This window comes from Loxodonta africana, chromosome 23, assembly GCF_030014295.1.
Source record: "Loxodonta africana isolate mLoxAfr1 chromosome 23, mLoxAfr1.hap2, whole genome shotgun sequence".
In the NCBI taxonomy this organism is placed as follows: domain Eukaryota; kingdom Metazoa; phylum Chordata; class Mammalia; order Proboscidea; family Elephantidae; genus Loxodonta; species Loxodonta africana.
Window position 1 is genome coordinate 68393194 of NC_087364.1, and position 26836 is coordinate 68420029.

Consider the following 26836-nt stretch of genomic DNA (forward strand, 5'->3'; position numbering starts at 1 on the left):
GGAATGGAGTCACTGAGGTAAGCTGCCTTTAACCCCCACAGAGCATTCGAGGCTGACATTTTGAATTCTCATGAGAGTTTAGGGTTGGGACTGAGGAAGTAGGTTATCTTGAGTCTAAGTCAGTACTCTGGGCATCGGCACTAGCCAAGTCTCTTCCTCCTGGCTCTGTAAAAGCAAGAGAAACACTCTTCTTCAACAGGCACTGGCAACGTCAGACAAAACAGGCCCCGGGAAGACACCAATGGTAGTCAACGTCCAGAGACGTGAATTTGGATCCCATGCTGCCACTGACTTGAGCCATGACCTTGGACAAATGACTGTTTTCTCCTGTGAAAACAGTGATAGCACCAACCTCAAAGGAAGTGATGAAGCTTCAATGCACCTGCACATAGTAGCTGCTCAATAAATGCATATCAAACATTATTCAAACAGGAAAATAAAGCACAATATTAATTTTTGGAAAATATTTATTAAAAAACTAAAGTGAATGTGGCAAAAAAAAAAAAAACAAAAACAAAAAACACGAAAACCAAACCAAACCTTTAGAAAGTAAGCATATGACACTGGCTATAAAGCTTTTCCAAGTCTACTGATCTAGTCTTTCACACCATCTACAGTCCAAGAGGGCTTCCGATGGAAGCCACGTGTAAACAGGTCATCTATACTAGTGGTGAGCAAAAACTAATTACATGAGAACTATCATTGGCCATATGACTCATTTTCCTAGGCAATCCACCCAGAAACCACCGAGTGACCAAATCTCAGGGTGTGTTCATGTAGATATATAGTTCTAGTTTTAATTTGGGGGGTGGGGTGGGTGAAACAGTAGAAAGTCAAACAGGATCAGCAGAGGGCAATCTCAAAGCACCTTTGAAATCTGGACCCTTTTCCACAATTTAACCTAGTAATTCTCAAATCTTACCATGGAAACGAATCACCTGGTGAGCCTATAGATTCACAGGTGCCCTAGATCTGCTTAAAACAGATGAGTACTCCAGGTGAGGCTATGCACATTGGTCAGCATCCAGTTTGAGAAACGCTGTTTTAAATGCATTAAAGTAATTCCTAAACCAAAAAACCAAACCCACTGCCCTCAAGTCAATTCCGGCTCATAGTGATGCTATAGGACAGAGTAGAACTGCCCCACAGGGTGTCGAAGGCTGTCAAATCTTTACGGACGACTTCCACATCTTTATCCTGCAGAGTGGCTGGTGGGTTCCAACTGCCGACCTTTTGTTTGGCAGCTGAGTGCTTTAACCACTGTGCCACCAGGGCTCCTTAAAACAATTCCTACCCCCCTCAAAAAAACAAGATAAAAGAAATTTGCTGACAAACACTGTGCTATTGTCAACATCGAGGGACAAACGTAGGGAGACAGGCAAGAAGGAGTCCCAAATTTCTAACATACTGGTCTACAGGAGCCCTGAGCAAGCAGTCAAGTGTTGCTCAGGAAGCAAATAAAATTTAATAATAAAGTTTATTTTAGATCACAGAAGAGCCTCTAAACCCGATTCATCCTAGTTAATGAAATTTGCTGGGTTGATGTCAGTTAAGAGGTGTGTGTATGTATGACTCATAGCGAACCTATGGGACAGAGTAGAACTGCCCGATAGGGTTGGTTCCCAAGGCTGTAAATCTTTACAGAAGCAGACTGCCACACCTTTCTCCTGCAGAGCGGCTGGTGGGTTCCAACTGCTGACCTTTTGGTTAGCAGCTGAGCGCTTAACCACTGGAATCATCAGGGTTGCTATGAGAAGGGACTGACTCTATGGCAATGGGTTTGGGTGTGTCTATGCGAGATGGGAAGCTGCTGTTTCAACAAAACATGGGGCAACTGTGGATCCTGACTTGTGAAGACATACCGAATAAAACATCTATAAAAATCTTTATTCAACACAGAGAACTATGCCCAAATAATTTCAATAGTTTATAGATCCCACACGATGCGTCATGGACAACACGTAGAAATAGTCACATTTATCCCAAGGTTCCCATTATCCGCAAAAAGATGTGCGATGGCTGTGTCGAAAACGAGGCAGTCGCTGTTCATGATGGCCGCGGCCACGCCGTCGTGGATGGACCGGGGGGTGGCCTCCCAGGTCAGTCTCCGCCGGTTCCCGTTCAGCTCCAGTCTGTAGGCAAAGTTCTCGGCCTGCTTGCGGGTGCCGATGAGCAGGACGATGGCAAAGAACTGCTGGTGGCCTTCATACTTTTCTTGTTTCTCCAGCACCAGCATAAAGTGGTGGCCGAAACATGACTGCATCATCACCCAGTCAACAGCTCCTGGCAGGTTAATGTCCGTAGCTAGAAAGACGATGTCTTCTCCCTGAAGGGTAGTGATGCTTTTGTGGGCGTGCATGAGGTGGGACATCACGGCTTCCAGCGAGCCCTGCCACTTGCAGGACGCCCCAGGACAAGGACAAGAGTAGGGACGGTATTCACAGATGTCTTCATGTTCTGGCTTCTCCGTGTGGTGCAGAGTCAGGGAACAGCCTGTGGTGGCATACTGCAAAGACAGAAAGAAACACGTTGGGCCTTCTCAAAACTTCTACTGGTGTATACCTCTAGAGGATCTACCTACCCGCTCAGATTGCCTGGGCATAAACTGTACTCACTTCAACGACTTTTGCTCAAGTGAGTTAAGTATTTAAGACTAAAATACTGTCAGGCATAAAATCAGGGGACTATCCTGAACCACTGACCAGAAATGTACCCTTCTTCATGCTTCCCGTTCCAACGTTGTTAAAAACGTGAGAAAACTCAAGTTTTCTCACTATAACCTCAAAGAAACAAAATTGTCAAGACAGCCCTGTACCTTCCCCTTATTCTCAGTAAACTGTTTTTAAAAAAATTGAAAATGGCTTCGGGGTGTGGTTGGGCAAGGAACATATATTATTTCCAGACTAGGTTTCCCATTAAGATAGTTTTGAAAAAAGGTATAACCTCTTTATTGCTCCCTTCCCCGTCCTGGCTTAAACTGGTGACTCACCAGAAGGCCGGCAGGTGGTGGGGAAGGCTGCCCTTTGTTTCCCTGCCTTTGCCTGCTGGAATGACCAGTCCAGGGCATGGGGGCGGCTGGAGACCTGCACACTGCTGGAAATATCACCTTGCCTTCTTGCCCTCTGAACCTTCCCCTGGGGGCTTTGAACATACTTTTGGGTGGGAGAAAATCCTATCCAAGAGCTAAGTAGACAACTCTCAAGAGAGCACGTGGAGTTTGGTGCCAACCACACAGGTTCCAGGTCTAATCAGACAGTGGAGGCTAAAACGAGAACAGCTCAAACCTCTCAAACCCCACGAACTGTCCCCAGATCACTTCTTCAAGTTCAAGGGCACGTGTCTTCATGACCAGGTATGTCAGGTCCTCATGACAGACCGGGGAGGAAGGGGAACTACAGTGGGCCCTGGCGTGGTCACTCATCCTAGACACGTTTTCTGAGACAGTAGGTCTGCCCCTCAAATCCTGCCTTAATAAGGGAGGAACAAAACCTATTCTTCTCTTGCAGCCGGGAAGACACTCCTGAAGGGTAAATCATCCCACAGGAAAAGGCCACACTGAAAAGAATCAAACACCTGCTCCCAACCCTCCCAAGAGTGACGATGTTAATTCCTAGACACCAGGTGGAGAATCAGCCCACAAGTAGATACTTGCCCAGACTTCTCTGCCATTGTCTTATAAAGACACCTAAGAAACCTGAATCGCCTTTTTGGGTGAAACTAGGTGTCCGCCTTCTAATCTCGGTGCGCAGTGGCAGGTAAGCTGTCTGGCGGGTGTTACCTGGATTCCCTGCCCCCGACCCCCCATTCAGACACACCCAAATCCATTACTGTTGAGTTGATTCCAGCTCATAGCAACCCTATAGGACACAGCAGAACTGCCCTATAGGGTTTCCAAGGAGCGGCTGGTGGATTCGAACTGGTGACCTTTTGATAAGCAGCTGAGCTCTTAACCACTGTGCCACCAGGGCTCCGTTTTGCCCATAGGAATTGTTTATCCATCTTTTTTTTTTTTAACCAGGGACTAATTTTTAAAACCTGGGTATATAAAAAAAAAAAATTTAATCAGAAGGGAAAACCAGCTTACTTATCCCTGTATAGTTACACTTGAAGCTCCTAACTTTGTAAGGTCCTAAAAAGCAAATCCCTATTAACTGTTTTTAAACTTAGGGTGCAGCTGGGAATATAGAGCCTTCCGATGTTGTGGGTGATGGGTGAGGCATTTCTCCCTAGAGTTTAAAAGCAAACACACACTAAAAATAGCAAGAATTAGCTGTGAACTTGGCAGATTCTCCGGCTGACACAGGCCCTCATTATTTGGGTTAAGAAGATGTTTCAGAATGAGCTGTTTACCACTGCTGCCCAGGAATAAACTCAGAACTACTTGAGCTTTGGCAAATGGTGTAGAGAAGAGTGCCATCTGTCCCTCTTCCCTCACCCCAAGTCCCAAACCACTCCACGCTCACAGACTCAAAATGTACAACAAATATGTATCATCGAGCAAGCATTTTAGAACTTTTTCTGGGGTAACTGAAGTAGGAATATTTAGAATCTGAATTATTTGATTTGTCTTACAAGTCACACATTCACCTCTTCCTTCAACCCAAATATAGAGAATGGGGAACTTTCCCAAGTACACAAATAGAAAAGGCATTACTTAGCATCTGGGTGGACAATGGCCTTCTAAAAAAAGAAGCTGTTACAGATTTGGGGGCTTTCTCTGCCCTTTTTTTTTTTTTAACCAAGCTGAACTTTAACGCCCATCTATTCCTTCTTTATTCCATCATGGATGAGGGTGTCTCTTCATGACCACTGGAGCCACTTTTATGCAAACCCCTGCTGAGACTCTGCATTTCTAACAAGTTCTGGGGTGATGCTAATACTGCTGGTTAGAGGCCAATTCTTAGAACCACTAGTAGAGCAGTGGTCCTCAAAATGTATTATATGTAAGAATCACCTAGGGATGTTGTTAAAATGTAGATTCTGATTCAGTATATCTGGGGGTGGAAATGCAAATTCTCAGCAGGGGCCCGACCTGGTTCAAAGTGCTGCTTTTATGATGACTGGATTATGGATGACTCTAAAAAGAAAACATCTAAACTTTGAGATACACACACACACACCCGTGTCACACCTCATACTTCTGACAGCCTTGGCATTGTGCTAGAATGACACCTCAGTGCATGATGGGTGTTCTGGTCACCTGAATCAGGGGCTGTCATCCAGGAATCAGAGTGAGGACTTGGGGGCGGGGTGTCTGTGAATTCCCTGAAATGGTCTATACAACTGTCTATGTGTCTCTGAGCAGCCAGCTCAGATCTCACAGGCTGCTGGGACTGTGTTTTCTTGGAAAGCTGCAACTATACAAAAAAACTCAAATACAAGAGAAATACAGATGCAGGGGAGGATCAGGAGGGTGAAAAGTGACTCCAAGCCGGGCACAAGGTGAGCAGAAGAAGGTTAAGGAAAGCTTGCTGTAGAAGAAGTAGATTGTGGAAGGGGGAGACCTGTATGGCTCTAACACAGGACAAGTGGAAGGATCCAAACAACAACAACAAAAACCCAAACCAGTTGTTGTGGAGTCCATGGTTACCCCAGTGCCAGAACAGAACTCCAAAGGATCTTCAAGGCTGTGATCTTTTGGAAGGAGATCTCCAGGCCTTTCTTCTGAGGTGCCTCTGGGTGAGTTCGAACCTCCAACCTTTTGGTTACCAATCAAGTGCTTAACCAACTGAGCCACCCAGGGACTCCTGTGGAGGTAATAATGGGGGATAAAACCTAAAGGAGAAGGCAGGTCCAGATTCTGTCAGGGACTGTACTGATACTTCAGTTTATCTGCAGGGTCTCAACCTTGGCACATTTTTGACCAGATATATACAAGTCTGTGCTGAGCATGGAAACCCTGGTGGCACAGTGGTTAAGTGCTACGGCTGCTAACCAAAGGGCCAGCAGTTCGAATCCGCCTGGCGCTCCTTGGAAACTCTATGGGGCGGTTTTACTCTGTCCTGTAGGGTCGCTATGAGTGGGAATCGACTCGAGGGCAGTGGGTTTGGTTTCGGTTCGGTGCTGTGCATTGTAGGATGTTTAGCAGCATCCTGGCCTCCACCCACCAGATGTCAGTAGAACCATAACCATAACCACCTCCCCCCAGGTGTCATAACCAAAAATGCCTGCAGACATGGTCAAATGCCCCCCTGGGGGGCAACATCTGTCCTGGTTGAGAACCACTGATTTAGACAAAGGATAAAACTTGGCCTCCGGGCAGCCGTGGTGACAGTTGCAATGAGGGGCCGACACCGACAAGGTCAGCTGGCCTCTGCCCCACCCCAATGGGGACTGCCCGGGTTTGCAAAGCACAGCATTGAACTCAGGAGCTGGTTCTACCCGTTTTACAGACCAGAAACTGGAGGCTCTCAGCCGCCACACCGGGAGCTGAGTCTAGCCTTCCCGGGCCCTCCGCTGATGCTCTCTCTGTACAACACACAGCAGCTGAGGCGCCAACCAAAGAAATCATTTTCATCTCCCTTTGCCACTCCCTTTCCCCCAACCCAACACGCACAAAAACCCCGGTCCACAGATACACTGCTTTTGGCAACAGGTTCTAATATGAACTTCTTCTTTGGTTTGCAAGGAGAAAAAACAGCCCCGAGAGCTCCTCTCCCCAAGGAATGGGACTCATCGCCTACAAATAAAACAAATAAGTGACCCAGTAATTAGGCCCTGCCAGCCTTCTCTGGCAGCTAGCAACAAAGTCCTGAGGTTTCAATTTTCACATTCTGGCTAGGGCCCCTTCGGGCCCCACCAAATGGATGCAGGAAGGGTCCAAAGGATGCCTGCGTTTGGGACGGGCAGAGGCTTTACTTCAAACAACCTGGTTCTCAGTTGTCTGCTCTGGTTACTGGGAGAAAGCACCTGGCTGGTTCGTAGAGGGCTGTGTCATGGGACACATCCTCACTATAACAGAGATTTCTCCTCAGGGAACTATCTGCTCATTTCCCCTGGGGAAAACATGTTTTAAATCAACCTCTCTGAAGGAGGAAGAAAAAAAACAAAACAAAAACCAAACCACAGAAGCCCAAAGCTAAAGGGAAATTATGGAGAGGAGAAAGATGGCCCAGCAGAACAAGAAACAAAGAAATGCTGAAATAACATTGTGCCCCCTCTTTAGAAACTTCTCGTCTTGCAGTGGCTCCAGTCTTGTGCAAACATGTTCAGCCATGAAAGCCATTGAGTGACCTGGTGCCCCAATTTTAGGTCTCTGCAAAAAGAGGTCGCTATGAGTCGGAATCGACTCAACGGCACTGGATTTGGTTTTTTGGTGGCAAAAGAGGTAATTAGGCCCAATTCTTTCCGTGGGCCTGGGTTTTGGAGGCTGCATTTAAGTTGGAATTTAGGCAGAGTTTTTCCTTTTCTGCAAAGAAACCCCTTCACTCACACATACTCGTAAGATATGTAAGAAAGTCAAAGACTCAAACCCCATGGCCATCGAGTTGATTCCGACCCTGCAGGACAGAGTAGAACTGCCCCATAGGGTTTCCAAGGAGCAGCTGATGGATTCAAACTGCCGACCTTTTGGTTAGCAGCTAAACGCTTAACCACTGGCGCCACCAGGGCTCCAAGATTAGACTGGACGCCTGTTATTTACCAAATAAACACAGCTATATTTGTTTATGAAATATCAGAATAACCCTTCTAAGTGGGGGTGCTAGTGAAAGTCAGGCATGGATCCTGTGACTGGATGAAAACAAGTCATTTAACTTAATTTGAGTCCATGCAATTCAAGAGTGATTTACAGAGCTCCGACAACCAACAACCTAGTACAATAGAGGCAGCGTGAGCCCCACGACGATGAAGGGCGACCCTCTTGGGGAATGTGAGGTAAGCACCCTGCCTCAGCCTGGTCACCTCCTAGGAAACAGCTGAAATGTATTACCTGCCTAGCGCTGGGGCCTCAAATGAGAACACCCCAAGAAAAACAAAGCACAATTGCTATTTTGTTGTTGAGGCTCATAAACTTGTGAATTAAATCCAAGAAATGACCTTGTCTTGGAATAAGCAAAAGTGAGCTGGGCTTTCCTTCAATCTATATACGCTGTAGTGATCATAAAATGCACAAAGTACAATACATGACCCCTGCCTGGGAAACACAAATTGCTATTGGACATTATTGGGGTAACAGCTGAAATCTGAATATGGACTGTGAATTTGATAATAGTTGCTACTGTATGTAAAATTTCCTGATTTTGATAACTGTATCATAATCACACAAGACAATGTCTTTGTTTTTAGGAGAAACACATGGAGGGGCAAGATGTCTGAATTTCCATTCAAATGATTAAAAAGTATATGGATATATAGAGACTGTACAAATGACAAGTCAAATGGGGCAAAAAATAAACAACTGATCAATCTGGATAAAGGGTACATGGGAATTTTTTGTACTATTAATTGCAGCTTTTGTGAAAGTCTGAAATCATATCAAAAATATACCCCCCAAAGAGCATATTAAGTAGTCCAGAGACTGAGTTCTCTTATTTGTCCTTTATGGGATGGTGATTCCTTGTGCAGCTGAACCTCGTTATTTCAAGCCAGTGATGAAGAAGAGTTGGTTGAGAGAACTGTTTTACCAGAACAGTGTTTTAAAAAAAAGAAAATGTACTTTTAACTACATATCCTCATGTAAATGCAGCCAAGTTAATAGTTTTTCTTTAACCAGGCTCTTTGGAACTCATTTTAAGGAACCAATAAAAACTTGCAATGGTGACATTAATTGCTGGCATAATAACTGACACTTCTTTGATCTTGTAAAAGACAAAGCTTCTCCATCACCCCTTGGATCCTTCTCAAGGTTTATGGCTTGACAAGTCTGTGGTCCTGAAGTGTATAGTTTTTGGCCAGTGTAGTTTCATCCCCCACCCCTCCCAAATTGAAGGTAAACTTGGGTTCGATTCCAGGCAATGTCTGAAAGAGGAGCCCCGAGAACGAAATTCACCAAGGCGACCCAGAAACAGAATCAGAACTTAAAAAACAAAAAACCCCATTGCCTTCCAGTTGATTCCAACTTCTTCCTAGCGACACTATAGGACAGAGTAGAACTGCCCCATAGGGTTTCCAAGGCTGTAATCTTTACAAGAGCACCTTGCCACGTCTTTCCTCCTCAGAGGGCCTGGTAGGTTTGAACTGCCAGCCTTTTGGTTAGCAGCCAAGCCCTTAACCATTGTGCCACCAGGGCTTCCTAGAATCAAAACTACATGAGTACAATTTGAAGGATGATTTCCTGGCTGCATAATTTACCTATGATCAGATTATTAGGCAGTTACTGGTTGAATGAAGTCTCTACCTTCTCAACGTTCTTCAGAATTGCTCAAATGGGAGTTGGAAGCGAAATCTCCTATAGAGCCACAATATGGTAAAACATAGCCAGCTGTTAAAGTTTTAATCCCTAAAATTATGCGTTTATCTAAAGAACCCAAGTATATATCCATAGATTGGTCAAATAAAAAAGATTCAGTAATAGAAAAAAAAATTCCATTTTTTTAAGGACTTTTAGCCATTCAAGCTAGCTCCTTTGTGATTAAAAATGGTTATCTACCCCAGAAAGATCACTTGGCGACCACAGATTACTTTCCAAGTTAATTTGGGGGTTTATGAATTTTGTTCATCGATGTACCGATTTATTTATTGCCTGCTTTCTGCCCACCAAATGTTTGTTGATAAATGAATAAGTGTTCCTAGGTTTTGGAGCTCTAGTGGCACAGTGGTTAAGAGCTCAGCTGCTAACCACAAGGTCAGCAGTTCGAATCTACACTCCTTGAAAGCCCTATGGAGCAGGTCTGCTGTCCTACAGGGTCCCTTTGAGTAGGAATAGACTTGACAGCAACAGGTTCAAGTGATTTTTATTACTAGGTTTATCTGTGGAAGACGCACTGTTGTCCGCCACGTTGCTTTTATTTTAATTTGAGCCTTACTGTGAAATTTAGAATTAAAAAAATCCCATAGGCCATTTGAGAGTACATAAAGGACAAAAAAGAAACCCTGGTGGCGTAGTAGTTAAGCGCTACGGCTGCTAACCAAAGGTTCGGCAGTTCAAATCTGCCAGGCGCTCCTTGGAAACTCTATGGGGCAGTTCTACTCTGTCCTATAGGGTCGCTATGAGTTGGAGTCGACTCAACGGCACTGGGTTTGTTAGTTTTTTTTTTTTTGGTAAAAGACAAAAATGTACCATTTTTCTTTTAAACTTCAGTCCTATGGGTTTGGTTTATAGTCTGGATAGGGGTGTTTCATATATTTTAATCTATGTAAACTATTCGGGGAGGAGTGTGTTTATAAGCTCTTCTGAAACCTTACATAGACTGGCAAACAGCAGCGCCCGCTGATGTCGTTTTAAAGACTGAATGTCCCTTTTGCTCTAAGTGTGTTTACAAACTGCTGTTAGGGGAGTGGTGACTGGAACTCAAGTACTCTGCGTCCTGTGTGACCTTGAATCTACCATGTCACCTCTGAGTGTGTCTATATAAGTGTCTGCAGCTCACCCTGCGACTATTATTAACAGTGGATGAGCTGTGGGCTCCTCACGTTAATCACATTCTGACCCAGGTGGTGGGTTGAGGTGAAAACTCTCCTTGTGTCTTAATTACAATATTCAGCCCGCATCTGTCTAGCATCCTTCCCCTAAGAGACTTGGAGTGTTTTCACTCAACTCAAACGGTAAAGTCCTCACTGAGGCTATGAGGAAGTGGCAAGAGATAACAATCAACCAATAAATAGTGCAGTAGCAGTTTTATGGAATGCAGTGGTTACGTGCTTGGCTGCTAACTGAAAGGTCGGTGGTTCGAACCCATCTGATGTTCTGTGGGAGAAAGATGTGGCAGTCTGTTTCCCTAAAGATCGACACCCTTGGAAACCCTATGGGACAGTTGTACTCTGTCCTATAGGGTCACTATGAGTTGGAATCAACTTGATGGCAATGAATTTGGGTTTTTTGTTGTTGTTTTACATATAGTGATATGAGAAGACAATATTATTTAGTACCAGAACTTACAAACAGTGGCGAGACTTAAAAAAAAAAAAAAAAAAAAAGCACTGAATTTTACAAGCTGGGGCAGACAATTCTAATTAAGGATCACGGGCTCAAAAATTCCTCCTATTTGCCTAAGAGAAAGGTGAGGACAAGCCACATGTTTTGGCTAGCTGTCTTCCTATAACGTCTCTTGGTGGAAGGCTTTGGGGTAATATAATCAGAGAAATCTGAGAACATTGGGCTGTGGGGGGAGGGAGGATAATGGCCTTACAAAGACTCACTGGGCTGGCAGTGGTTGATTTTTAATCTTAGAAGCTTTGAACAAAAGTTGACTTTTGACCACGTATGCTTTTCATCTGACCATGAGCGACCATGCATTGTCTTGGAGAACCAGTTTTGTAAGGTCCCTTCAGAGGGCATGCTCAAGCAAACAAAAGCACCTTCAAGGAAGCGTCAGAGTTACACGGCTTTATCCCGGGCTAGCAGCACCTCTCCCGCCCTTCAACATGCCCTTACCTCCTGCGCCAGGTTCCCACCTGCACAGTCCCGTTAACAGAGCCGACAAGGCTTCACACAGTGCTGCTTAACTTCCGCAGTCTCTATTTCTCCACTACAGCAACTGAGTTCACCAGAAGACTTAAGTGGTAGGGTTGCCAGGTGTAACAAATAAAAACTCAAGCTGCTCAGTGTGTCCCCATATAATATTTGGGATAGACATATGCCACACACAAAAAAAAATCTGTAGTTTATCTAAAATTCAAACTTAACTGGGCATCCTGTATTTTACCTGGAGACCCTATTAAGAGGGCCCCTCTGGTACAGCTGCCATCCCTCCAAAAGCCACTGAGTGGGTCTGGAATGGGTACCCCACTGGGCCCCAGTAGCAGGGAGAGGGCAGCAGAAAAGGCAGGCGGTTGTAGTGGAGAGACGTTGTACGTGTAATTGCTCGGCGCAGACTGGAATTTCTGCTCCACAAACTTACAAACTCCATGACCTTGGGCAAACCCCTTGGGGTAGGGGACACGAACCTCATCCTATCTCTTCTACAAGGTAATTAGGGCAATATCAGGAGATAGTACACCTAATTCTGGCAACCTATTAACAAGGAAAGCAACACTATCTACGAGGAACTCCACTGGCTTTCCCACATAACCTCACCGTGAGCTTCCATTCCTTCTTCTTCTCTGGACAAACTGCCACTCCACCTTCAAAATGCAGCTCCAGAACCCCGCTGCAGAGAGGTCCCCCATCTCCCCTCTGCTCCCACCACTTGCGAAGGCCTCTGCTGCTCTGTTGACCCGTCTCAACCACGAGGCAGTTTCAGAAGGATGAGGCCAGAGAGTCAGTGCCCCTTACCATTTGTTAAATAAAGGCAGCAAGGTAAGTAGAGGCAATGGCTGGCTAGGCAGGTGGGCAGTGAAGGAGAGGGCCAGGGGCAGATGGCCTGGGGCTGCAGGAGAGAGTCCAAGGTAAAGGGGGGTAGGTTTCAAAGTTAGTGGGTCATCAGGAGCAACCAACTCCGGTCTGAGGCTAGGTCAAGGAGAAAAAGCAGGCAGCAGCATTAAGAAAACCAAAAGCTTAATAACACTCAGTGCTGGTGATGCTGGGGAGAAACAAGAGTAAATGATTCCAAGTAAGACAGCAGCTTGGCTCTACTATTAACAGCTTTAGATTTTTTGCATATATTCTTTGGCCCTACCATCCAGCTTCACGGGCTTGCAATATTATGCAGCCATTAAAAACGACCCTAAAGACTGCAGTTATCAATGTGAAAAAGCAGTCATCATGTGATAGATGGGAAAAAAAAAAGTTTATGAAACAGCGTGTACAATAGGGCCCCACCTCACCTGCTGTCTTTGAATGAAAAAATTCCATTGATAAAGAGGCAAGTTTGGAAGGATACATGCAAAAATGGTATAGTGAAATATAAAAATCTGTTGCCGTCAAGTTGATTCTAACTCATAGCGACCCTATAGGTCAGAGTAGAATTGCCCCATAGAGTTTCCAAGGAGTGCCTGGCGGACTTGAATTGCCGACCTCTTGGTTAGCAGCTGTTGCACTTAACCAGTACGGCACCAGGGTTTCCTTAGCAAAATATAGGGGATTTTCATTTTATTTTACTTTTACAGGCATTCTATATTTTAAAATAATTATCATAACTTTAAAAATCTTATTTTATAATGTGCAAAATAAAATTTTTTACCCGTTGCTGTCGTGTCAATTCCAACTTCTGGTGACCCCACACGTTACAGAGTAGAACTGTTCCAGGGGGTCTTCTTGGCGGTAATCTTACAGAAGTAGACTGCCAGGCCTTTCTTCTGTGGTGCCCCGGGGTGGGTTCAAACTGCCAACCTTTCAGTTAGCAGGTGAATACAAACTATTTGTGCCACCCAGGGACCTTATAAAATACACATATTAAAAAAAAATACATATGTTAAAAAAAGTTGCTTAATCTATCTAACCAGTCTTCCACACCTAAAAGTATTAAAGAAATGGCAAAAAAGTCTCATCGATCAAAAAGCACCACCAGCGCCAACTTGTATCAGTTCTATGAGAATCCTACATGATCAAGGGTAGGGAAAAGAAGTGGGAGAATCTGTGGGAAAAAATAAGAACGATTTCTTTTTCTTTAAAGCTTATGCCTGGAGCTGACCTCAGATGCTGACCATTTGCTTTCTGTTGGCTTCTAACTGTGCACATTAATTTAGTGTTTATGCCATGCCAGGGCTATCCTAGGCACTTGGCATGGATTATTACCCTGTTTGATCCTCACATTCCTATCATCACCCCATTTGCCAATAAGGAACTGAGCCTTGGAGAGGTCACCCTCCAGTCACAGGGGGGACAGAGCAGGGATTTGGACTCGGGAGGCATGGCTCAGGCCTGCTCTCAAAGCTACGGGTGCAAGAAGCTAAAATGGCGGTTGAGTGACCCAAAACGGAGACTCGTCAATTCAGCCTGAGATAGCGCGCAGGCCTTCACATTTAACAGAGGTGTATCTTCCATCTATTTCTACAACATCTTTGGCTGGAAACTATGAAGGAGGCATCCGTTTTATCTCATAGATGCTATATAGTTTGAAAATCATTACATAAAATCTTTATGAGACTGGAAATGAAGAATATGACAGTTTCCCAATTTTTAAGAAACTAATGGAGAAAGAGGCGCCCCTGAGGCAAAAACAAACGAACCCATTGCTGTTGAGTCGATTCCGACTCATAGTGACCCCATGTGACAAGGCAGAACTGCCCCATAGGGTTTCCTAGATTGTAATCTTTACAGGAACAGATTGCCAGGTCTTTCTCCCACAGAGCCGCTGGGTGAGTTTGAACTGCCAACCTTTCGGTTAGCAGCCAAGCGCTTAACAGAACTAGAAAATCTAACCTACCCACAGGTAGCTACTTTACAGGCCAGATCTGCTGAACCTTTTAGTAGGCATCCTCTCTAGTTATACTAAGGATCAACTTTAAGTCACAATGATTTACTCCAGTTCAAGCTCAAGGTGACCTGTGGAAAAGCCTTTGGCCAACTAGGCTAGAATCCACATTAAGCTTCTATACTCCTTGAAAGCATTCTAGCTCTTTCCTTCTCAGTTTTACACATAGAGCTGTATTATCAACTTCATTCCTTAAACTCTTGAGCTTCGGTGTCAGTGTACAGGGACTCTGGTCCCTGACAGCTCATTCTACATTTTTATGAATAAAACCAGTCAATTTCAGCCAGTAGTGAGGACCGCAGAGTCCATGGGTGGTACTAACAGTTAATGTCCTCAGCTACCAACCCAAAGGTTGGGCATTCAAGTCCACCCAGAGGAGCCTCAGAAGAAGGCCTGATGACCTACTTCCAAAATTTTAGCCACTGAATACCCCATGGAGCACAGTTCTTCTCTGACACACACGGGATCCCCATGAGTTGGAATCTGACTTGCTGGCAATTGGTCTGGTCAGTGAGGACTGCCAAGCAATTTCCAAAGTAAATGATTTTATCTTAGAGGAATTCTGGAGGTGAAGAAGACATCTTTGAAAAACTGTTTTGGCAAATCAGCATATCCCCTCCAGTTTCTAGGTGATCACCTACCACCTGACAGCCACCTTAATATCACTCATCTTCCACCTGACATGGTGAAGCAAAAGCCCTGCCACGGCCCTCCTCATCCGCGCTGCACAGCACCCCGTAGCTAGACATCGTCGCTGTTACTGCTAATGGATGAGCAAGCAAGCTCAGGGAATGATATGGACTGGACCAAGATCACTCAGAGCTAGAATGAGAACCCAGCTCTCTTGCCTCCTAACTCCTGCTCTTTCCCCTTGGGCCACTTAGTAGATTCTGAAATTTTAGGGCAAGAAAGGACCTTGGTATAATCATTTTGTCTAACCCCTCTTGTAAAGACAAAGGCCCTCGGATGCAAAGACATGAGCTGACTTGTACAAAGTGAATCACCTAGTGGCTGGGATGACGGTTCAGATCTCCCGATGGTCAGGATGGATGTGCTCTTGGCAAAAGAAAACAAGCTACAACATGACCTACAATTGGGACCTATCACAGTTCCAACGTTCATGTACGGTAAGAATTAAATGAAAAACTTCCAGGCTTGAGGAATGCTTTCTAAAAAAGAACCAGATATGAGGTTGCAAACTGGCAGTTGGAATTTGGCCTGCAGACATGGTTGGTTTGGCCTACAAGCTCTAGCTTTAAAGTTAGATTGGGCTAACTTTAAAAAAAAAATTGAGATGTTTAACATAAAATTTCAGATTTCTGGCTTTTCTTGAAAAACTCCAAATGTCTAGCATGACTGCACCCATATTCCCACCCCATCAATGAGCCAAGGCTGAGCATGGCTTGCCCCAGCTCACCATCGTCTCCAGTGCTCCTAGGGGTCTCCCAGACGCTGAGACCACATGTCAGATACCTCTCCCCCTTGCATCACCTGGTCCTAGCCTGCAATTAGGGAGGTTGCCTCCACTGGACTAAATGACCCCACCACACTGAGAAGCTGGACTTTCTTTCAACTGGGCCGTCTGACTTGTTGTTATTGTTGATTTGGAAACCCTGGTGACGTAGTGGTTAAGAGCTGCTGCGGCTAACCAAAAGGTCAGCAGTTCAAATCCAGCAGGCGCTCCTTGGACACCCTATGGGGCAGTTCTACTCTGACCTATAGGGTCGCTATGAGTCAGAACTGACTGGATAGCAATGGGTTTTTTTTTTTCTTTTTGGTAATTGTTGACTTGTGACATAGAGACCCCATGTGTTACAGAGTAGAGCTGATCCATAGGGTTTTCTTGGCTGTAATCTTTACAGAAGCCGATCCCCAGGTCTGTTCCATTCGCAGCACCACTGGGTGGGTTTGAACCACCAGTCTTTTGGTCACCAGCCGTGCATGCACGGTTTGAGCCACCCAGGGACTTTATTTTTGCAGCAAAGACAACATTGTCGTAATTCCAGCTGCAGGGAAGACGTGTCTAGCTAAGGCTTTCTAGTTTAATAATTATTTGGAGATATGCTATGAAAAAGTTTCAGAGAAGACAAAGAAAAGGTAGAAAGAGAGTATCATAGCCTACATGGGCTGGAGCAGTGTCTTTTTTAGCATTTCCCACAGCTGTGGAGAGAAACATGCGGCTGATGTCAAACTACACTGCTGAAGGAGGGCACACACGTGTCAGCCTTTACTCCCCACCCCACACCCCCACATTCCACAGGTGGTGGGTTTGATATTTGGGAATAAGGATGTACAAACTTCTCAGGCATGGAACAGCCAGAGAACAGACTATAAATACAAGTGGAAAAGAACCTTATTTGATAGAGACCCTTTCTTTGAAGGGAGACCTGAGCTAATCACGGTACCCTCTACCAAAGGTGCTGGCAGCACACTAGCCTCTAATTAAGCGGCCCCACACCTATGTAAGGCAATCATTTGACAACACATTCATTTTTTTTTTTTTTTGGCCAGCTGAAGCATCAGCAGCCCCCAAAGCTGTGAAGTCTCAAAATATTAGGTTTTTTTTCCCCCTGATCTTCCTACCCCACATGACCTACAAAATTCTTCCCAACGAATTCTTACAGTGAGCACGTATGTCATCATGTTGGGATGTTCCCATCAGAGGCCCATCTGGTGAACTCATCCATCCAGATGGTTTTGTTATTGGCGTCAAACTTCAGTTACGATTTGGAGCCTTGGAGTTTCAGCTCAGATTCAAAATTGATATGCAGTGAGGAGGAATAGAAGGATGTGTGCCCTCAGGATGTACGCTCAAGGCCTGATCCGCTTACAAGCTGTGTGATCTTGACACGTCACTTTAAGTGTTCGACAGCTATCAGTTTCTGCATCTGCAAAAAGGGTGAATTGATAAAAGCTGACCCACGCAAAGTAGCTGGGGCACAGAGCACCCAATAACCATTCCACATGGCCTCCTTTCTTTTCATGGAATGCTAGAAGTGACAAGTCCTTAGAAGTTGGGCAGTCTGATCCCCTCATTTATAGACCAACCCCCAGAGGCAGCCTCTCAGGCAAACAGTGGCAGGGCCAGGCAGCTTTTGAGAACTGGGCTCTGGTACTTACTCAAGATTGGCTTTCTCAAATCAGCCAATAAGGAGGATTCTGAAAGCAGGCAGGGACAGTGACAAGGCAAACCCACTGCTGTCCAGTCAGTTCCAACCCATGGCAACCCCAAGTATTACAGAGCAGAACTGTTCCATTCGGTTTTCTTGGCTGTAATTTTTATGGAAGCAGATCGCCGGGGCTCTCTTCTGTGGTATGGCTGGGTGGTTCTGAACTACCAACCTTTAGGTTAGTAGCTGAGTACAAACCGTTTGCGCCACCAGGAACCTTAGTGACAAGGCAGTCCCTCTGAGCCTCAAACTGCAGGCCAAAGGGCAAGGTACACAGACCTGTCTTGTCTTCATTTTGCCACAGGCCTTATCACTCTCTATTGTCTATCATCCTTCCCATATCTGGGCTGCTCGCTGGACCTCTGTATGTATCTGAGTTTGGATTCTCCAGATTAACTGGTCGAGGTGCCCTGGCCATAGTCTGGATGTGTGGTCAGCCAAAGTCAAGGTGTGCACACTGCCACTTTATACATCTTCTTATGCGCGCATGCGCGCGCTGCGCGCGCGCACACACACACACACACACACTCTCTCACACAGAAGTGGCCCCAAGGTAAACTCTTCTAAGCTTGCTTCCTGATCTGTGGGGAGATAGCTGAGTCTTACATTCCAGCTTGTCAAGTGATGGCTTTGCCCAACTGCATTTTTATAAAACAGGGACTTGGGAAAATCATAAAAAAAGGCTGAGTACTCCGGATTCCCCAAACAACCACCTTTCAAGAACGACTTCACTAGCATATTACGTGTGAGGGATGAACCTATACTTCAACAAAGCCCAAGTTCAAGATCCCGAAAGTGAAAGTCCACCCTTCACATCACATCCTAGAAGTGCTTCCCTTCCTTTCTCCTGGGAGTAGTCCCAAGGCTTTAGGAGATGGCTTTTTAAAAACCAATTACGAAATACAGACATTATATGCTAATTTGTGAACTATAGTTCACCTAAAGCCATCTTTTCTATTAGCCTCACACTGAAGCGTTTGGGAGACAGTGAAGGGCTGAGAAGATGGTTTCCCGGAAATCCTGAGGGGCTTTCTCCCTTCCCCAATATATCTCAAACATCAGATGCCCACTTTATTTCAACTACCATCAATTCTTCTCTGACCACTAAGTTGCCTACTTCTTCACGACTCCGAGAAAATCATGGAAATATTTCATATAAATTTTATAAGAAACAACTATTGGGCTGGGTGAATTACTAAGCATATGAGGATAGTATTAAAGCAAAGTAGTTTATTACAGCTGACTGAAACTCAACAGTCCAGATACTGATGCAGACCTTTATTTGAATATGCGATTTTAAATTTGATTTGTGGCGGGGCGGCACACCAGATTCAATCACTCATTTTACTGACTTGAATCCCAAACCTTGATTCTCTGGGGGGTTATTTTTAATTTAAAAAAGTGAGCTCTCATCCTATAAACAGCACCAAGGAGAAATTCAAGGCAAAGAAATTATTTGTACATAAAAAACCCAGAAGTATTAATGACGTGATTTCCATTTCTAAGTTCAGCAAGTGAAGTTTACTGAGTAGCTCTGGGTTATAAGGAAACAATAAAACAGACAAGGATATCTGCGGAATTGCTCCTGAATGTTTTTAAGTGATACCAAACCCAACCTGCCACCACTGAGTCGATTCTGACTCATAGCGACCCTACAGGACAGAGTAGAACTGCCCCGCATTGTTTCCCAGGAGCACCTGGTGGATTTGAACTGCTCTTAACCACCACATCACCCCAGGGTTTCCTTTTAAGTGACAGAGGCAGATAAATACATGTTATAATATGACCACACAACGTGATACTATGCAGCCATTTAAAACAGAAGGAGGTACAGCTAAATTTCAGACATCAAAAAATGTGTGATCATATGAATTAAAAATAGCAAGTTGCAGAAGCCATTTTTGGAGGAAACCTATGTCTATGTGTGCATGTATATATAAGCCTTCCTGACACACACTGACATCTACGATTCTATATTTGGCTGCAAGAGCACATTTATAAATTGTTAGAAAAAGTCCATAAATACACACGCTAAACCTAACAACGGTGGGAAGAGGCGAGAGGTCTTGGTCTTTTCACTGTTTTTCTCGTCTTTGTGGTCTGCATTTTTTGCAAAAGCGCTGGTAACTTTTTTGACTAAAAAATAAAGTGATAGGCTTTAAAGAACTGTACCAACAGCTCCCGCGCGCCCTTCCTGTGAAATGCCCGACAGACCCGGGTTTTCACCCGGCTTAGAACACAGACCAGGAGAGGGAAAGGCGTGGCTGCCAGGTTTTCTTGGTTTTCCTGTAGCTGGAGGAAAACAGGCTGTGGGCGCCCTTTCTATAGCTACACTCCCCGGAGTTCCCACGTGTCAGGGGTGCGCGGACGGTGGGCGCGCGGTGCTGGAGCCTAGGAGCCATTCTGCCAAGCCGAGTGCTGGGAAAGGGCGCGTTTAGCTCGCCACTTCCTCGCTCCTCAACTCCCCACAGACACGCAGCTTCCCGGTCCAAGTTTTACTAGCGCGGCCCAGCCCTACAGAGCACACCCAAGTACACGTCTGCAAAGGGCGCAGGCACCAGGCGGGGAGAGCAGCAACGGCTTCTAATGAGAAGAGAATTGCCAGTTCATCTGGGGTCAGTGTTTCGGCAAATGTCAGGCCAGAGCTACCCGCAAAGTGGACAGGAGGACTTGGGAGCGGGGGGATGGCCCGACAAAGCGGAAAGATTTTTGCTCTCACATAGGAGAGATGCCGCTTGCTTCTCAGGGCCTGCTAAGGAGCTGGAGGACACCGAAGTTCCGGAAGGTCGCCGAGTGGAGGTGCTCGAGCGGCACCTGGGCTTACCTTACAGGGAAAGAGAACAGCCGAGGCCACCTTCTCCATAGCCAGGTTCCTGATGCTGGGCGTCAGGGCGCCCCGGCACGTCGGGCAGCAGCTCAGCTTCTGGCGGCATTGGTTACACACCAGGTGCCCGGCCTGGCACTGCAGGATGGGAGGCAGAACATAGTCAAAGCAGACCGGGCACTCGAAGAGCGAGGTCAGCTCGTGGTGCTGCGGGGACACCGGGCCGGCCCCGCCACCGCCGCCGCCGCCGCCGCCGGGGCCGGAGATCACCGCCGCCGCGGCTGGCACCGCGGACGAGCCGGGGCCCGCAGCCGAGATGGTGGCGGCGGCCGGGGGCGCAGCCGGGGACGGAGCGTGCTGGGGCTGCGGCGGCTGCTGCTTGCTGCAGGGTTTGTTAGCGCTGGGGCCGGTGGAGGACGGGCGGCTCATTGCGTTCCGAGCCAACCATGGAACTGCGGGCGCCTGCCTGCCGCGGGGCCGCCGGGGTCAAGGCGGAGCGCGCCCCGCGGGCGGTGGGCTCCCGGGCAACGCCACGGCGCCCAGCCCGGGATCGGGTAGCGGAGACCGCCGGCGCCGGGCCGGCGGGGGATGGAGCGCACTGGCGCTCTCCAAGGGCCCCCGGCGTTCCAGAGACCCCTCAGCGCCCTCCGATCCCGCGCGGCGCCCTCCTCCCGGCGGCGTCCGGGGCCCCGAACCCGAGCGGTGCGCAGAGCCCCGGCCCACCAGCTTCTGGAGCGGCAGCTGACGCAAGCCCCGGGGGCGCGCGCGGACGTGACGCCTGGCTACGTGCGAGGCCGCCCAGGCGCGCAGGGACTGGCAGAGCCACCCTGCGCCGGGGCGTGGGCTCCGCCCGGCTCCAGCTGGCAGCGTAGGGGGCCGCCTAGCGCGGGCGCTTGGTGCTCGGGCCGCGGGTTTGGCCCGCGCCAGTGAGCATGCCCGGCTCGCCGCCGCCGCCTGCTGTCGCCTGCCGGGGCCGGCTTTTCCGGGCTGGGGAGGGGAGCCCTCCGCGAAGGCGTCGCCAAGGCCCTCTAGCCACACCCCGGGGAGCCACGCCGACGCGTCCCCAGCCACGAACCAGAAGGGCAACTTCAGGCCGGGCCGGGGCGTGGACGGCGAGCGGGGCGGGACGCTGGCGTCGGCCACCCTGCGCAGGTCGGAAAAAACCGAGAGCTTTCTCTCGCCTGAGTTGAGTCACCAGTGCGCGGGGGAGGGCGTGCGGCGGGGCCGGCCAGAGAGCTCTGGGTCTGGAACGCGGGGTCAAGAGGAAGAACTCTGGGCGGGAGCAGGACAATGGGTGGATCTGCAGCGGGCGCAGGACCTGGCACTATCAAGGGTACAGGTCTTCTCCTTAGTCCTGCCGCCCAGGGTGGGGAGGAGGCGGACTCCCTTTAATACTTTACCCCCGGACCTGGCAAAAGCGTCCTTGAATTGAGCGCCTTTGACGTGCACAGTAGGCCAGGGAAGAATTAATGGACAGCTTAAAAAAAAATTTTTTTTTTTTTTTTTTGGCTAAAAGGAGAGTTCGAGAGCACTCACGCATGCCATAAACATGGTCGTAAGACCCCAGGAAGGCAGTGCAGGACTCTCCAGTGTAACGCGCTGCGTCCTCATCTTTGGGATTCGCCGAAGTCCAAGGCTTTGATGCCTCGCACTCTCAGCGGAAGCCCTAGAACCAAAACAAACCCGAGCCCATTGCCATCGAGTCGATTCGGACTGGTAGTGACCCTATGGGGGGAGGATAGTGGGGAGTCAGCCGCATGTTTAATTTAAGGTATACTGTGCTCTGAGTTGGAGCCCTAGTGGCGAAGTGGTTAAGTGCTACAGCAGCTAACCAAGGGTCGGCAGTTTGAATCCACCAGGCGCTCCTTGGAAACTCTATGAGGCAGTTAGTTCTACACTGTCCTATAGGGTCGCTATGAGTCGGAATCGATTCGACGGCCCTGGGTTTGGTTTGGTTTTTTTGATTCTCTGAGTTGGAGCTCTAGTGGCGAAGTGGTTAAGAGCTCGACTGCTAACCAAGAGGATGGCAGTTCGAACCCACCAGCCGCTCTTTGGAAATCCTATGGGGGCAGTTGTAGCTATGAGTAGAAATCGACTCGATAGTAGCAAGTTTTGGTACTCTGAGTTAAAATGCCTTTGTTTTTTTCCGTACTTTGGTTGAGCTCCTGACTACCGGACTTGGGGGAAAGCACTACCTACAGGGGACTTGGATGATTCTTTTTGGGAGAGAAAGAGATAAGAAGCAGCTAACTGGACGTGATGAAAGATAGTGCCCTCCACCCAACACCTGCATGACTTCTGGCAAGTTCTCTTAACTTCGCTGTGACCCAGTTTCCTCATCTGTAAAACTGGAATAACGACAACAGTTTATAGGTGGAGTAATGAGTTGATACATGTCAAGCACTTAGAATAAAACCTGGCCCATCAGCATTGTTTCAACATTAGCTGTTATTTTTAAAAAGCTAATTATAAGTGAACGTTTGATATTAATATTAGTATCAGTGAATAAAATCAGTCAAGAAATGTGCTCTTGGAGCCCAGAGGAAAGCAGTTTAATCTTATAGAGGGCATCTAGAAAAATCACCTGCATGGAATTGGTGGAATTTGATCTAAATCTTGGAGAAAAAAAAAATGTATAGATGGAGGTGTCATTCAATCATTCAGTCAGTGTTTCCTAAACATTTATTATGTGCCAGGTACTGTTTGGAATCTGAGAATGTTTTTCATCCAGTTTACATTCATTCCAGAAAGGGAGCAAAGGACAATAAAGAAACAGGATTTCAGAAGCATTGAGGTGGGTGGTAGGAAGACACTTACCAAAACCAAACTGGTTGCTGTGGAGTGGATTCCGAGTCATAATGACCCTATAGGACAGAGTAGAACTGCCCCATAGGATTTCCAAGGAGCAGCTGGTGGAGCATGAGCCAAAAGTACAGGGTGAGAGAACTCCATGGTGGAGTACATTGAGGCTTGTAATGGGAGTGTCAATGGTGTAGGCTGGTGCGATTGGCTTGATAAGATATTTACCTCAGTGACCAGGGGAACAGTATAAGTTTAATTTTCTTTTTTTAATTGTGTTTTAGGTCAAAGTTCACAGAACAAATTAGTTTCTCATTAAACAATTATACACATATTGTTTCATGACATTGGTTACCAACCCTGCAACCTGTCAACACTCTCCTCTTCTTGAACTTGGGTTCCTCATTTCCATTCGTCCAGCTTTCCTGTCCCCTCCTGCCTTCTCCTCCTTGCCCTGGGCTGGTGTGCCCATTTAGTCTTGCATACATGGATGAGCTACATGTATTATTGTTTGTTTTATGGGCCTGTCTAATCTTTGACTGAAGGGTGAGTGACCTCAGTACTGAGTTAAAAGAGTGTCCAGGGGCCATACTCCCCAAATTTTTTCCAGTTTCTGTCAGACCAGTAAGTCTGGTCTTTGTGTGTGTGTGTGTGTGTGTAAGCTTGAATTTTGTTCTACACTTTTCTCTAGCTCTTTTGAGGACCCTCTATTGTGATCCCTGTCAGAGTATTTGATGGTGGTAGCCAGGCACCATCTTGTTATGCTGGACTCTGGTGGGAGCTGTGATAGTTGTGGTCCATTAGTACTTTGGACTAATCTTTCCCTTTGTCTTTGGTTTTCTTCATTTTCCCTTGCTCAAGATGGACGGGACCAGTAGACATATCTCAGATGACAACTCACCAGCTTTTAAGACCCCAGGCATTACTCACCAAAGGAGGATGTAGAATATTTTCTTTATAAAATGTGTTATGCCAATTGAGCTAGATGTCCCCCAAGACTATGGACCCCATAGCCCTCAGCCCACTAATTTGGTTCCTTGGGGGGTTTGAATGTCTTTATGAATCTTCCATGACTTTGCCTTGGTCAGGTTGTACTGACTTCCCCAGTATTGTATACTGTCTTACCCTTCACCAAAGTTACCACTTATCTATTGTCTAGTTAGTGTTTTTCCCTCCCCACACCTTCCCTCCCTCATAACCATTAAAAGTTGTTTCTTTTTGTGTGTAAACCTTTTCATGAGTTTTTATAATAGTGGTCTCATACAGTATTTGCCCTTTTCTGATTGACATATTTCGCTCAGCATAATGCCCTCCAGATTCATCCATGTTCGTGGATTCATCATTGTTCTTTATGGTTGCGTAGTACACCATCGTGTATATGTACCATAGTTTGTTTATCTGTTTGTCTGTTGATGAGCATTTACGTTGTTTCCATCTTTTTGCTGTTGTGAATAATGCTGCAGTGAACATGGGTGTGCATATCTCTGTTCGTGTGATGACTCTTATTTCTCAAGGATATATTCCTAGGAGGGATTGCTAGGTCATATGGTATTTCTATTTCTAGCTTTTTAAGGGAGTGCGTAAGAGTTCCAATCTTCCCAAAATCTCTCCAACATTTGTTATTTTCTCTTTTTTTTGATTTGTGCCAGTAATGTCAGGGTGCGATGGTATCTCATTATTGTTTTGATTTGCATTTCTCTAAAGGCTAGTGATCTCAAGCACTTTCTCATCTGTCTTTTAGCTGCCTGAATGTCTTCTTTGGTGAAGTGTCTGTTCATATTCTTTGCCCATTTTTCAAATGGATCATTTGTCTTTTTGTTGTAGAAGTGTTGGATTTTCCTATAGATTTTAGAGATTAGACTTTTGTTGGATGTCATAGCCAAAAATTTTTTCCCAGTCTGTAGGTTCTCTCTTTATTCTTTTGACCATTGTAGGTTTTTGAAAAGCAGTGTAACATGACTAAACCTAAGGTTTTGGAAAGGTGCTGTGGACAATATAAACTAATAATAAAACCCCAAAACCTAACCCATTGCCATAGACTCGATTCCAACTCATAGCAACTATATAGGACAGAGTAGAACTGCCCCATAGGGTTTCCATAGCTGGAATCTTACGGAAGCAGATTGCTGCATCATTCTCCCATGGAGTGGCTCGTGGGTTTGTACCGCCAGCCTTTTGTTTAACAGCAGCCAAGGGCTTAACCACTGTACCACCAGTGCTCCAAACTAATAAAAAAATAATAACTAATATTTATTGATTGTTCACTGTATGCAGGGCATCATCTTCTAAGTGCTTTGCATGAAATAATTCATTTAAACGTCAGCAATAATCCTTCTCAGTGGGCACTATTATTATCATTTCCAACTTGTTAGGTGCCATACAGTCAGTTCCAACTCATAGCAACCCCGTGTACAACAGAACCAAACACTGCCTGGTCCTGCACCATCCTCACTGTCATTACTATGTTTGAGCCCACTGTTGGAGCCATTGTGTTAGTCAGTCTCATTGAGGGTCTTCCTGTTTTTCACTGACCCTCTATTTTACCAAGCATGATGTCCTTCTCCAGGAACTGGTCCCTCCTGATCACATGTCCAAAGTATGTGAGATGAAGTCTTGCTATGCTTGCTTCCAGTGAGCATTCTGGCTATACTTTTTCCAAGACAGATTTGTTCATTATTCTGGCAGTCTGCAGTATATGTATCTCCATCTTACAGTTGAGGAAACTGAGGCATATGGAGGTGAAGTAATTTGCTCAAGATCACACAGCTGATGATGTTGGAACAAGCTCCAAAGCTCTTCTTAACAACTAGTCTACGTCCCTCTCAGTGATACCTGACTCCTTATACTTCCAGTCCGGTTGAGGAGTTAGCACCTTCAACACAGAAAGCAGTTGCACAGCCTATAATAAAGTGTTGCATTTTGTGGGCAAACTTAACATTAATTCTTTCCTTAGCTGGTCGTGGGAGAAAAAAAATTAAATCATAATCTGTTACATTTTCACCATTTTACGGCATGAAGAACAGATTAGTGACAACGACAGAAAAAAAAAAAAAAACCCAGCCACACTTTCACTTTTATTGGAGAAAATGTAATGTTTTCCACTCTTCATTTAAACCCCCAGCAGGTGGAATTAATTAGCAGAATTTATGTCCTTCCCCTCTGCTTCTGGCACCTTGGTGCAGGTGGCCCCCCACCCACGGCTTACTCACACTCATTGGAGAAATGGGGTCCCCACCCTTGCCAGGTAGACATGCATTTTCAGTGTTCCAGCCAGATAGGCCCTGGTCGTTCAGAAAGCAATTTGGCTTGGGAGGTATTGAAACAGAGAATAGGAAAAGGAATTCTCTGCAGAGAGAATCTGGTTTATTTTTCTAAAAATACAGCTAACCCATTCACCCTTTGCTGGGCAAATAGATGCCTGCCATGGTATGGAGGAATTTATTCTTGCTTCTTCCTTCACATCATTGCACTGCTGATCATATCAACTAGGGTAATGTTAAAAACAACCACCACAACCAAAAAACCTGAACTCCTTTGGGCAATTGCTGAAGGTAGGTGCGAGGAGAGTGGACAAGCCTGTTGGTTGACTC

At 46.2% G+C, this 26836-nt stretch overlaps 1 protein-coding gene across 1 annotated transcript; it reads right to left on the bottom strand.

The window, feature by feature from the left end:
* Positions 1 to 1869: 1869 nt before the first annotated feature.
* On the bottom strand, positions 1870 to 21107 carry SIAH2 (siah E3 ubiquitin protein ligase 2). Its single transcript, XM_010596000.3, has 2 exons — positions 20448 to 21107; positions 1870 to 2506 (listed from the first exon to the last, which is right to left on the bottom strand). The coding sequence occupies exons 1-2, from the start codon at positions 20874 to 20876 to the stop codon at positions 1949 to 1951; spliced, it is 987 nt and encodes a 328-aa protein (XP_010594302.2). The 5' UTR covers positions 20877 to 21107; the 3' UTR covers positions 1870 to 1948.
* Positions 21108 to 26836: the final 5729 nt, after the last annotated feature.

What these genes read in the sequence shown, in the direction of transcription:
- SIAH2 (XM_010596000.3), bottom strand. Translation starts at nt 20,876, where the DNA reads ATGAGCCGCCCGTCCTCCACCGGCCCCAGCGCTAACAAACCCTGCAGC. An exon ending in CTGTTCTCTTTCCCTGTAAG is followed by an intron (nt 2,507 to 20,447) that starts GTAAGCCCAGGT and finishes CTGTCTTTGCAG; the next exon opens with TATGCCACCACAGGCTGTTC.